This window comes from Anomaloglossus baeobatrachus, chromosome 11 (genome assembly GCF_048569485.1).
Source record: "Anomaloglossus baeobatrachus isolate aAnoBae1 chromosome 11, aAnoBae1.hap1, whole genome shotgun sequence".
Classification (NCBI taxonomy): domain Eukaryota; kingdom Metazoa; phylum Chordata; class Amphibia; order Anura; family Aromobatidae; genus Anomaloglossus; species Anomaloglossus baeobatrachus.
The window spans coordinates 84,248,101-84,261,101 of record NC_134363.1 but is presented as its reverse complement, the minus strand read 5'-3'; the positions used below and the strand labels follow the sequence as shown (position 1 = coordinate 84,261,101).

The window sequence follows — 13,001 nt, the reverse complement described above, 5'->3', positions numbered from 1 at the left end:
TGGGATAAGGAGTTTATCCAGCATTTGTTCTACAATATTTGGAGTGAGAAGAAATTTCTCTCAACACTGCATAATAATAATAAGAATAATAATAATAGATCAAAAAAATTACAGAGTGGAATCTATGCACCCAAGTAAAGTATTTATAAAGAAAGAAAAAACGTATTGAAGTTTGTCAGATTACAATAGTGTATAAAGCTGAATCAAAGTCGTGCAGTCAGTTCATGAATGTATGTCCAAAGAGAAGAATTAGGAGAACATTAAAGAGTCAAAACCACTTGACATCATAGGTAAGCAAAATACTTATTGTTAAGCTGCATGAGTCATTATTGGTAAAATAATAGGTCTCTGAATGGAATGTCTACATAGAAAATACATTTTGGACAAGTTTCTGACTGATTATCTGGCATCTTCCCACATAACGAAAATTTTACTTACTGCAGATTTCCTAGCCCCTAGTGGTGTTAGTGATAAAACTACTAACTTACATCTGCAGATCCTGCTCGGTTTCTCGTAACTTGAACTCACAACGTGACAGATTTTGCATTACAGTTTCAATCTCACTTTTACGAGACTCTCGCTCTGCTGTCAGCTCCTCCACTCTTGCAATGAGACTTTTTCTAGCCATATCAACTTCATTTCTGTCAAGACATAAAAGTGGATGTGGAAAACTCAAAATATTCCTAAAGAAAATCTGTTTGGAGGACCAACCCTCCGAAGCCGTTTATATGGGCATGTAGGTCATAGGAAGTTAAATAGAAAGATACTTGGATAACTGAGATCCAATGTCTTATTCCAGTGATATCTACAGTTTTCTTAATATTTAAATGAGCTGTTCCAGGCTATGGGCCAGACATAGATCTGCATGAGACTCTCCCTCCGGGGCTTATTTTAAAATAGAGGGCCATTACCAGTGTGAAACATGTAATGACTGATAGTCTGCTCTCCTGATCTACATATCTCACATTAGTAGAACTTCTATTCATGTACAAGAAGCTCTGGAGGCTGATTTTAAGGGAGATCTGTTTTACCTCATTTACATATTGAGAAAATGTGGAGGATTTCTTAGGAATAAAACATCAGATCGCAGATATCAAATCAAAATTGAATTCAATGATAATAGAAAATAGAATATACCAGCACTGAGATGTAGATAGATAATAATGCTAAAGCTAGAAAGCTAAAGCTTATAATCTAGATGTGTCAGGCCCAGTGGTTGAATAAAACTAAAAATGGTACTAGAGCAGCTAATAGTTGATGCACTCTGCAAGAGAGTAGATCTAGGAAAAGGATATAATGATACACAATAAACTATAGCGCTCACAGAACAGCGTTGTGCAAACTGGTTATCTGTAACATGCAAGGAGTGAAATGAGGACAAAAGACTTGCCTGTAGGATACATCGGACTTGGATGAGTAGATGAATGCATGCACTCGCTTGGAGGTCCATTGCGTGCTACAGAATCTTGGATGGCGTAAATGTCTATACTAAAGTTGTTCACCGCGAGGCTGGCAGCAGATGCAAAGTATAGATATTCTGTGGAGTGGGCTTCAAGGGGGTCGAGGCTTCCCCTACCCAGCAGGATAAACGGTGTGCAGCAAAAGGCTAGCGCCGGTATCTAGGAGCCCCAGCCGGTGGCTTCCCTGGATATTCGAACGCACACGTGAGGAGAGCGTGTGACTTCACAGAACATTTCTATATGCTAAACTAGCTGTACTACCCGGGCGTTGGACAGGATGGTAACTGTCTCTCTGTCTCTCTCCCAGTCTCTGTCTGTGTGTCGCAGTCAGTCTGTCTTGCTGTCTGTCTCTTTCCTTGTCTGTCTGTTTCTATCTGTCTGTCTGTATTTGTATCAGTCTACCAGTCTCAATCTCTGTATCTGTCTGTCTCTCTCTATCTCTGTGTGTCTGTCTCTATGTGTGTGTCTTTCTGTCTCTCTCTTTGCCCGGCTGTCTCTCTGTCTCACCACCGACATCTTATTACCTCACACATAAGCTTCTTATACTAACAGTTTATTTTGTTCCTATAACAACCACTGACAGTTGCTATTTATAGCCTATAGCTCCCAGCTCCATTCAATTTAATGGATGCAGGTATTTTTCATACAATTTTTCTCTTTGTATTTTTTCTAGCCTTGAGGCTGCAATTCACATGCTTGTAATGTTGCATGTTTATGGAACATTTGTTACAGCTGTTTTTTGGTGTTTTTTTGTAGAATAACTGTAAAGCGCGGAGTTAAATTTTCCCACCCAAACATAGTCTATGACGTTCCCTGAATCACATGGAGTGTCTGTGCAAAATTTCGTGATTGTAAATGCGATGGTGCGGATTCCTTTAGCGGACATACACATATACATACATACATACATACACACATACACTCAGCTTTATATATTAGATATCTCATTTTTCTTAGATTTCCCTTAGCAGTAATGCAGGTCTATGTTCACACATTAATGGTTTCCATACTTTAGCATTATCAGAGTGCAAACTGTCTTTTTTTGCATTTTATGTCATGTTCAGTTATGCACCTGTTCACACTTCAGTTTGGTGAGTGCCGTCAGTCTTGTTGTCTATATTGAAGAGGGTCATATCCGCTGACTGTGCACCCCTCCCCCACTTGCCACAGGTAATCTTATCATATATAGCAGGTTCCTACTTGCCCATACACAGGAGGTTTTTAACCCAGAGAGAGGCTTCAGCATAGAGTAGGTACCCAGTTACGAGTTATGCCACGGCCACGTAACAACATATGCCACGTGGCAACTGGGCAGATATACAAATGGCCATTTTTATATGCTAAATATCTTATTTTTCTAAGATTTCCCTTAGCAGTAATGCAGCTTTATGTTCACGCATTCATGGTTTCCATACCTTAGCATTATCAGAGTGCAAAACATATTTTTTTTGTATTTTATGTCATGTTCAGTTATGCACTTGTTCACACTTCAATTTGGTGAGTGCCGTCGGTCTGTCTACAACTTTAGTATAGACATTTACGCCATCCAAGCTTCTGCAGCACGCAACGGACCTCCAGGCGAGTGCACGCATTTATCTACTCATCCAGCCCGGTGTATCCTACAGGCAAGTCTTATGTCCTCATTTCACCCTTGCATTTTACAGATAACCGGTATGAACAATGCTGTTCTGCTGGAGACGGGGGACTCAGGGGTCATCGGATAGTGCAATGACGTCACTGTATCGCATCGTCCAGTACCCACTGACAGAAGAGGAGATGGTGGAAGTGTTGGAAGAGGAACCTGGATTAGGGGAGTATAAGCTTTTTTTAATTTTTCTTACATCATTTTGCAATCAAATGGATGGTGCCATAAGAGGGGCTGACTGGCTGTGGGGCACATTATACTTGGGGCTGGCTGTGGGGCACATTACACTGGTGGCTGGCTGTGGGGCACATTATACTTGAGGCTGGCTGTGGGGCGCATTATTCTGGGGGCTGGCTGTGGGGCACATTATTCTGGGGGCTGGCTGTGGGGCACATTATTCTGGGGGCTGGCTGTGGGGCACATTATTCTGGGGGCTGGCTGTGGGGCACATTATTCTGGGGGCTGGCTGTGGGGCACATTATACTGGGGGCTGGCTGTGGGGCACATTATACTGGGGGCTGGCTGTGGGGCACATTATACTGGGGGCTGGCCATGGAGCTCATACTGGGGGCTGGCTGTAGGGCACATTATACTGGGGGCTGGCTGTAGGGCACATTATACTACAGCTGGTTGTGGGGCACATTATACTGAGAGCTGGCTGTGGGGACATTATACTAGAGCTGGCTGTGGGGCACATTATACTGGGCGCTCCATGTGGGAACATTATACTGAGGGCTGGCTGTGAGGAATATTATACTTTGAGTAGTGAAGACATAATATATAGGTAACTGTGGGGGGCATCATACTGTATAGAGGGCTGTTGAGAACATTATAATGGGGGCTATAAAGACATCATACTGTTAAAGGGGCTGTGATGACCATACTGTATAGGGGTTGTAGGTGACCTTATATTGGAGGCTGTGGTGAGTAATCTGTATAGGGCCCTGTAGGGGACATTATACTGTGTAGGAAACAGAGGTGGACATCATACTGTATATTGGGGACTCTGGTGAAGATCATACTGCATGGGGGCCTGTGGTCGACATCCTAATTTATGTTGGGGGGTTGTTGTGGATATGATATTGTATTATTGTATAGGCAGCTGTGGTGACCATAATACAGTGTAGGGGTCTGTGTGAGGTGGGGGTGCAGTATGGAGAGGGCAGCATGGTGGGCAGAATAGGGGCATAGTGTTGAGAGGTCACAAAATTGATATGGAGATGGAGCATAGTGAAATGGTGCATATGAGTAAGGACAGCACGTCTGAAACGCGTAAGCGGTTTTAATAACTCTGAGGGGTATGAGAGAAAGGCCTGAGGGGGGCTGGCGGGGCATCTGCCCCAGGCGCAGCTGTCAGGGGGGTGCTGTTGAGCCATCTGATGCGGCAGTCTGAGTCTCCTCGGCGGCTGTGTGTTGTCGCCCCTGTAGTGGCTGCAGGCTATTCTGACTCTCGGCTGTCACGCTGCCCGACGAGACTCAGAGGAAGTGCAGTGCGCAGTTCCCACTGATCAATTGTCCTTGTATCTTCAGACGTGAGGACAATTGAAGTGGTGAGCGCCGGTTCTGATTTCTGGGTCAGAGCGATGGCTGTAGTGTGATTAGGTCAGCTGATCAAACTGCTGACCCGGAAGTCAAAACCGCAGCGCAGAGGCGGCAGAGAGCGCTGGTGATAAGTGCTTCAGTGTGGAGCTGAAGACACCACCGAAGAGGAACAGTATGGGGTGAGGGGAGGGGGAAGTATGTATGGATACAGAGGGGGGGATAGAGGAAGGGGAGAGGGAACTATCTGGGGAAACACTATGGTGGGACAGAGGGCAGTATCTATTGACACAGTATAGGGGACAGAGGGTTGGGGGAGGGAATTATCTGTGAACATACTATGGGGGGGTCAGAGTGTGGGGAGGGGGCAGTATCAATAGACTGTATGGTGGAGAGAGGGTGGGGGGGGGAGTTAACTGTGAACACACTGTGGGGGAACAGCGGGTGGGGAGAGGGCAGTAACTATATACACAGTATGTATGAGGGTAGTATGGGGGGCATGTATCATAAGAGGGACAGGGGCAGAATGTGGCCAGAAGTATACAAATCTTATACTTGTGCTCACATCATCGTCCACTCTCTCCACTGGCACCGGAGAATACTAAAAGTGTGCAGAGCATGCGTTGTAAGGCTATGTGCACACGCTGCGTTTTTTTGACGCTGCGTTTTTGTGCGTTTTTGGCCGCTAAAAACGCACAAAAACGCACCTGCGTCGAAAAAACGCGGCAAAAAACGCACGCGTTTTGCCGCGATTTGGTGCGTTTTTTTGCTGCGTTTTGCTGCGTTTTTGCTCACTGCGTCCTTATGCGTTTTTTATCAGTGAACAAAAAAAAAAAAGGTCTGATGTCATTTCCTTCTTCAATGTGTTCTTCATTCTCCACTAGTGTATGCAGAAGAGCAGACAGCTGCAGAACTACAAGGCTCAGCATCCTCGATCCAATAGTGTATGCAGGACAGCAGACAGCAGCTGTCGAACTACAAGGCTCAGAATCCTCCACCCAATAGTGTATGCAGGAGAGCAGACAGCAGCTGTCGAACTACAAGGCTCAGCATCCTCCTTCCAGGACTGTATGCAGGATTTCTTTGCCCCCCCCAAAAAAAAAATGACGTGGGCTTCGCCATATTTTTGTATGCTAGCCGGGTACAGCAGGCAGGTACGGGCTGCCCCCAACCCCCAGCTGCCTATTTGTACCCGGCTGGGAACCAAAAATATAGGGAAGCCCTTTTTTTTTAAATTATTTCATGAATTTCATGAAATAATTTAAAAAAAAAAAATGACGTGAGCTTCGCCCCATTTTTGAGTCCAGCCGGGTACAACTAGGCAGCTGGGGATTGGAATCCACAGTGCAGGGTGCCCATGCTTTCTGGGCACCCCCGCTGTGAATTGCAGTCCCGCAGCCACCCCAGAAAATGGCGCTTTCATAGAAGCGCCATCTTCTGGCGCTGTATCCAACTCTTCCGGCTGCCCTGATGCCGGGTGGCTAGCCAGGTAATAATGGAGTTAGGGCTAGCTGTATATTATCAGCTAGCCCTAAGCCCGAAATTCATGGTGTCACGCCAATATTAGACATGGCCACCATGAATTTCTAGTAAAGATAAAAAAAAAACACAACACAGAAAAATGTTTTTATTAGAAATAAAACACAACACAATTAGTGACTCCATCTTTATTGAAATAAACCCCCCTCCGCAGTAATCCTGGGTCAGGGTCCCGCGCCGTCCAATCCGGATCCAATATCATCTGATCGGTTTGCTGGAAGGCAAAGCGATCAGATGATGTGTCAGGTTAAAGGATGTGAATCCCATCACACATCAGCTGATTGTATAAAAGCCGATTATACAATCAGCAGATGCATCAGTAGAAAAAAAAAAAAAAATAATACTCACTTATGTGCTGAATTACCGGCAGCTCCCGGAGCGATGGGGCGGGAGTCTGATCCTGTCCGATCGCTGCAGCAGCTGCCGGTAATCAGGGATGAAGTCTCCTGACGCATCCGCTGATACCGGCCGGGCGCCCGCGTCAGCCCGAGACTCGATCAGCTGATGCGTCAGGTGACTGCATCAGGTGATCCATCGCCAGGTCCTGCAAGCAAGGTCCTGCCCCGGGGAGACTGCACACAGCCGGAGCGGGAGCGGCGATACCGTGACAGGAGCTGGGAGCGGGCATGGCACCGCGAGGCTGCACACAGGTGAGTATAACTTTTTTTTTTTTATTCTACTGTTAACTTTTGTTTTCGCAGCCGCTTCCACCTCCTGCCTGTACATGGCGCCGCACGGCAGCATACATGCACAGGACGGGAGATGGACGCGGCGGTGACGGTACCGGGAGGATTCATGCTTCTGTCTATACTGACAGAAGGAATCCTCTTCCTGTACACGTCACTTTACTACCCACCTCCTGCGCTTATAGCTGCGTTTTTGGTCTTAGAAACGCACCAAAACACAGCTATTTGCGTTTCTCATTGCGTCTTTCAACATCCCATTGAACTCAATGGATGAAAAGCGCAGTGAAAAACGCGGGAATAATTGACATGCTGCGTTTTTGTGGTCACCACAAAAACGCAGCTGAAAAAAAACGCTGTGTGGGGACAGCAAAAATGAAAACTCATAGACTTTGCTGGGGAAGCAAAGTCATGCAGTTTTGAGGCCAAAAACGCACCCGAAAAACGCACAAAAACGCCGAGAAAAACGCACCGTGTGCACATAGCCTAAGATTTCAGAAGCCTGAAGTCATGAATAGAGTCACTGCAGACTTTCATCTTAAATCTGGACAACCCCTTTAATTATAAAATGAATCAGTGTGGTATCCTCAGTTCTAACAGCGTGTAATTTACCCACTGTCACAATTCAGCTCTGCTAGCTGATTCCAGCAGTCATTACATGGCCATTCCACTCATATGTGATTTTCATACTTGCATCTGATAATTAGCTTTTCTTCCCACGTTTCTCATTGAACATTGAGAGAATTATTAAGAGAAGCTTGTTATCACGTGACTGTAAGTGTGCAAATCACATATGAGTGATTGGTCACATGACGACCACCCAAACTTCATGGTGTGGGGGGGGGGGCGCCAAACTGAATTCTTGCCCTGGGTGCTGGAAAGCCTAGATACACCTCTGTTAAGGAAGACAGTGTCACAGGTGTGGCTCATAAGGGTAGACAGTGCAGAGGCCATATACCCTAGGAGGCATATTTCGGTCATAGTATGGACAGATATTAAAATGCCCTGTGCATAAAAATAACATTCATTTTTAATGATGCTGTATGGGAATGTGCTGCAAAAGACGGAAGAAGATGGAAGCCTTTAGAGTCGAGATGTGGATGTGAAAAGTCATCACTGAGCCTGGACAAGATGGAGATGAAAAGAATGAACAACTCCAATCACAAAACATGTCATCTATAAGGTATCTTATAGGATGTAAATGTTTATTTGTGATCCTACCTGCATCTCATCAATACGATGGTTCCAATATGGTACACAGGCTGAGAATGACATAACTTCAAGCATCCGCTTTTTAACTTTGGTTAGTACTTTTTGGTGAAAAGGGTAAAAATTCTAGTGGAAGTTGTTGTCAGAGTCTGTTATCTGACCCATCGAAGGGGGGGGTGGATGTGTTAGTGGTTTAGGGGACCTGTTACCTTACTTTCTGACCCATTTCTCTCCTTGGGGGCTGAGAGTTCATCAGAGGGCAGGCAGTGGAGTGGGAAAGAGGGGGGGCACCATTGGCTTCATCTGCCTAGGGAACTAAAATACCTTGCCGGGGCCCTGCTTAAGAGGGTTAACTACTGGAATACTTCCTTTATAGCTGCAATACATCGAGTTGCATGTAACTGGAACAACTGCACACCTGCCATTTAATAGTTGAAATCAAATCAGTATTAATAGAAAAAGTCATAGTGTAGCCCAGGCCTTAGAAATATGCAGGTCTAGATAACTTTTTCCCCTTCCCTAATTAATCAGATTAATCAGTGTTTTGCAGGAAGAGAAAGCAGCTTTCTCTGTGATCGAGAATAAGACTGGATCAACTTTCTTCTTGATAAAAGGATGTGGTCTACAGATAAAAACTTTTAGCAACTTTTTTTTGTTAAATAATGTGTCCTTATAGTCCAAAAGATATATTGTAAATATAAGAAAAATGGAAATATTGGGAGTTTAATTTATGTTTGAAGCTTACTGTGCATCTTTCAGCTGCGCATTCTCAAGCATCAAAGAATCTACAGGATTACCACCTTGAAAGAAAAAAAAAGGGAAAGAAATATAAATAATATATGAATATAAATTAACACAGCTAGGCATATATACATGTCACTATATAGATAATGCAAACGCAACACACAAGAACAAGTAACAAAACAAATGAGAGAACTTTATGGATCTACAGCATAAAGTAGAACAGGAGTCCCTAACCCGTGGCTTGGGAGCAGTGCCGGACTGGGACTAAAATTCAGCCCTGGCATATGGGGGTACACAGGCCCACTTTCCACATGTTGAATGTATAATATCTTTGTGCACTTGTAGATTGTGTAACACGACCATATAACATGCAGTCACGGCTGCATCCAGTATTACAGCGCAGGCCTATTTATTGCTCTTAGTAGCAGGACCTGGTGAAGCCGCTATTTTCCCTACAGAGCTGGGTCTCACAGATAATAAAGAGGAAGCTCATCTCCACATAATGCTGCGGTCACATAGCTGATGGGCAGGGATACAAAATCAGATCTACCTGAACTAATATTGATGACCTATTCTACAGATAGGTGATCAGGGAAGCTGTTGTTGTCACTGGTGATCATTTTGGACACATACCACTTAGGGAATGTGCAATGACATTTTTTTGGGGGCAGATCCCACCATGGAAACTACTATGAAAAATCCTCGAATGACCATATACATCTACTCGCTGTGCACAGGTTCAGGATTTTGAGCATCTTTTACCCACTTCAGGTTTCTAAAACCATCAAGTGATTAAAAGAAGTGACCGCTCCATTCTTCTGGTGTTTTCCACTCAGAAAACGCTCTGTATTTTACAATGCAGATCAGTGGGAAGGCTCGGAAGATGCCGGAATCTGAAACTCCCAGCTTGTCCTTAACAAGGGTAAGGAGATGCTGGGAGTTTTTATTATCAAACTCCGGACCATACAGAAACCACAACACTGATAAGACGCAGGTAATATCACAAATAATCATTTACATCCAGGTACCTTTATAGGTGACATCTTCTGAGTCGTTCCTGTCCATTTTGTCTCCACGCAGTACAGACGCCATGATGAGGTTTCATGTCCACTACTAGTTTCTGAAGCCCTCCCTCTTGATTCTTCAGCAGCACAAGTATCATTATACTGCCCCATAAATATAAATATCTCCCATGCTGTGCCCCTGAATAAATAATTGCTGTGCTTCCTTCACAAAATATCACCCCACACTGCCATTATCCAAAATACCCCCACACTGCCTCTCTCCTTAATATAACCCCACGCTGCCTCTTTCCATAATGTCCCCATACACAGTTTCTCTCCATAATGTCCCCTCCACACTGCTCTCTTTATAATATACCCTTACATTGCCTCTCTCTATAATATCCCCCCCATATTGCCCCATTATTAATTATTATTATTTATATATCCCCCCCAAACTGCTCTTTTGTAATACACACATACACACACACAATACAATGCACCCTCCATTACCCCTCCCCTCCACACACACAATACAATACAATGCACCCTCCCCCACACACACAATACAATGCACCCAAATTACACACACAATACAATGCACCCTCCATTAGCCCTACACACACACACACACACACACACACACACATAAATACATTGCACCCCCATTAAACTCCCCCCCACACACAATACAATGCACCCCCATTACCACACACACACACACAATACGATGCACCCCCATTACCCCTACACACACAATGCAACCCCATTACCCCCCCCCCCACACACACACACACACACACAATACAATACACCCTCCAATACCCTTCCCCCCACATACACAATACAATGCACCCCGTTACCACTACACACACACACACACACACACACACACACACACACAAATACAATGCACCCCCATTACCCCTACACACAATGCATCCCCATTACCCCCCCATATACACACAAATACATTGCACCCTCCGATACCCCTCCCCCACATACACAATACAATGCACCCAGTTACCACCACACACACACACACAATACAATGCACCCCATTACCCCTACACACACACACACACACACACACAATACAATGCACGCTCCATTACCCCTCCCCCCACAATACAATGCACGCTCCATTACCCCTCCCCCACACACAATACAATGCACCCTCCATTACCCCTACACACACACACACACACACACACACACAATACATTGCACCCCCATTAAACTCTCCCCCCCACACACAATACAATGCACCCCCATTACCACACACACACACACACACACACACACACACACACAATACGATGCACCCCCATTACCCCTACACACACACAATGCAACCCCATTACCCCCCATACACACACAAATACAATGCACCCTCCAATACCCTTCCCCCCACATACACAATACAATGCACCCAGTTACCACCACACACACACACACACACACACAATACAATGCACCCCATTACCCCTACACACACACACACACACACACACACACACACACACACACTACAATGCACGCTCCATTACCCCTCCCCGAACACAAAATACAATGCACCCTCTATTACCCCTCCCCCACAAACACACACACAATACATTGCCCCCCCATTACCCCTCCCCCCACAAACACACACAATACAATGCACCCTCCATTACCCCTCCCCCCACAAACACACACACACACAATACACCCTCCATTACCCTTACACACACACACAATACAATGCACCCCATCATCACCCCCTACACACACATAATACAATGCACCCCATCACCCCCTACACACAAACACACACACACACAAATACATTGCACCCCCCACTACCCCCTCCCCACACACACACAATACAATGCACCCCCCATTACCCCTCCCCCACACACAATACAATGCACCCTCCATTACTCCCTCCCCAGACATAATACAATGCACCCCCCATCACCTCCTACACACAAATTACCCTACCCCATCACTACACACTCCTGCCTCCCCCCCTCCCTCGGAATACAGTAATCACCTCTGCCTGTCACAAAGCTGTGTCCCTTCACAAATGTTCCCCGTTATGTGCCCTCAGCCCCTCCCCACTCATCCTCATTAATTAAACCTTTCATCTTCAGCTCCTCCATGGAGCGATTACCGCTGCCTGATGCATACAGTTTGGCACCCGCAGCACTGTGATGATGTCAGCAAGGTGCTGATCTCATCACGTTGCTGTACATCGGGGGCGGGGCCAAGTCCCGGCGCACTGTTCAAATGTATTTACGTCTGAAAGACGCAAATATAGTTGAAGAGGAACGAGGAAGCTGCGGTCACCGCCACCACCGCGCTCCTCAGCAGTGTGTGCATGCCGGGCACACTATCACACAGCAGGGCCGGCACAGCACAGCGCGCTGCCCCCTGGTCCTGCTGCAGCTAGTGTGCGCATGGCAGATATTGCTGCCCGGTCTGCACACTGCTGAGCAGAGCGGCGGTGACTGCAGATAGAGCGGCCAACTACAGGCACCGGCCAACTACAGGGACCGGCCCATCTGGCATTTGCCAAAATTGCCCTAAGCTCAGTCCGGACCTGCTTGGGAGTCTATGATTTCTGGCTTGTGGCTGTCATCCAGCTTGCTGGATTAGGCTCTAGATGGTGACTTTTGTGACTAGCCCCACAGAGAAGAGCAGATCCAGATGTATATACTGGCATCCGGTGTTTGGAGATAAAGTATAATAATCTGGACATAGGAGGATACTGCCAGTTGGAGGAGGTGCTTGAAGCTGGATGTAATAGGGTCATAGGAGTGCAAGAATACCAATTCATCAACCTGGTAATGGGGGATCTGAGAGTCACTACCCCATTGGAAGAGTTGGAGATGTGGCTCACGGCCCTCTCACAGAGCTGAAAGTGCCTCTCCAGGTAAAAAAAGATTGGGGACCACTAGTCTAGAAGGTAGCTTTGATAAGTTGAACTAAAAAAAAATTTAAAAAAAAAATAAATAAAAAAAATAAAAAATTTGAGCACTCCACTCCAGATTGTCCATCATTATGGGCATGTTTATTTTTATCATCTTACTTGAATGCATGCAGTTGGGGCTAAAAATCTTTTTAGCAATTGGGTTTCATTAAAAATGTTGTAGTTTGCTTGCTATAGTCTCTGTATTAGGGAACAGTTCCACTTGCG

General features: G+C 45.6%; 1 protein-coding gene across 1 annotated transcript in view; it reads right to left on the bottom strand.

Moving 5' to 3' along the window:
• Window positions 1-13,001, bottom strand: part of LOC142255816 (C-Jun-amino-terminal kinase-interacting protein 4-like) — a 665,059-nt gene that overhangs the window by 387,904 nt on the left and 264,154 nt on the right. Inside the window, exons 9-10 of the mRNA XM_075327263.1 lie at window positions 8,821-8,875; window positions 489-641 (exon numbers count right to left, since the gene is read on the bottom strand). Of these exons, the coding sequence (XP_075183378.1) occupies window positions 489-641; window positions 8,821-8,875 (208 nt within the window). The remainder of the gene's footprint in view (window positions 1-488; window positions 642-8,820; window positions 8,876-13,001) is intronic.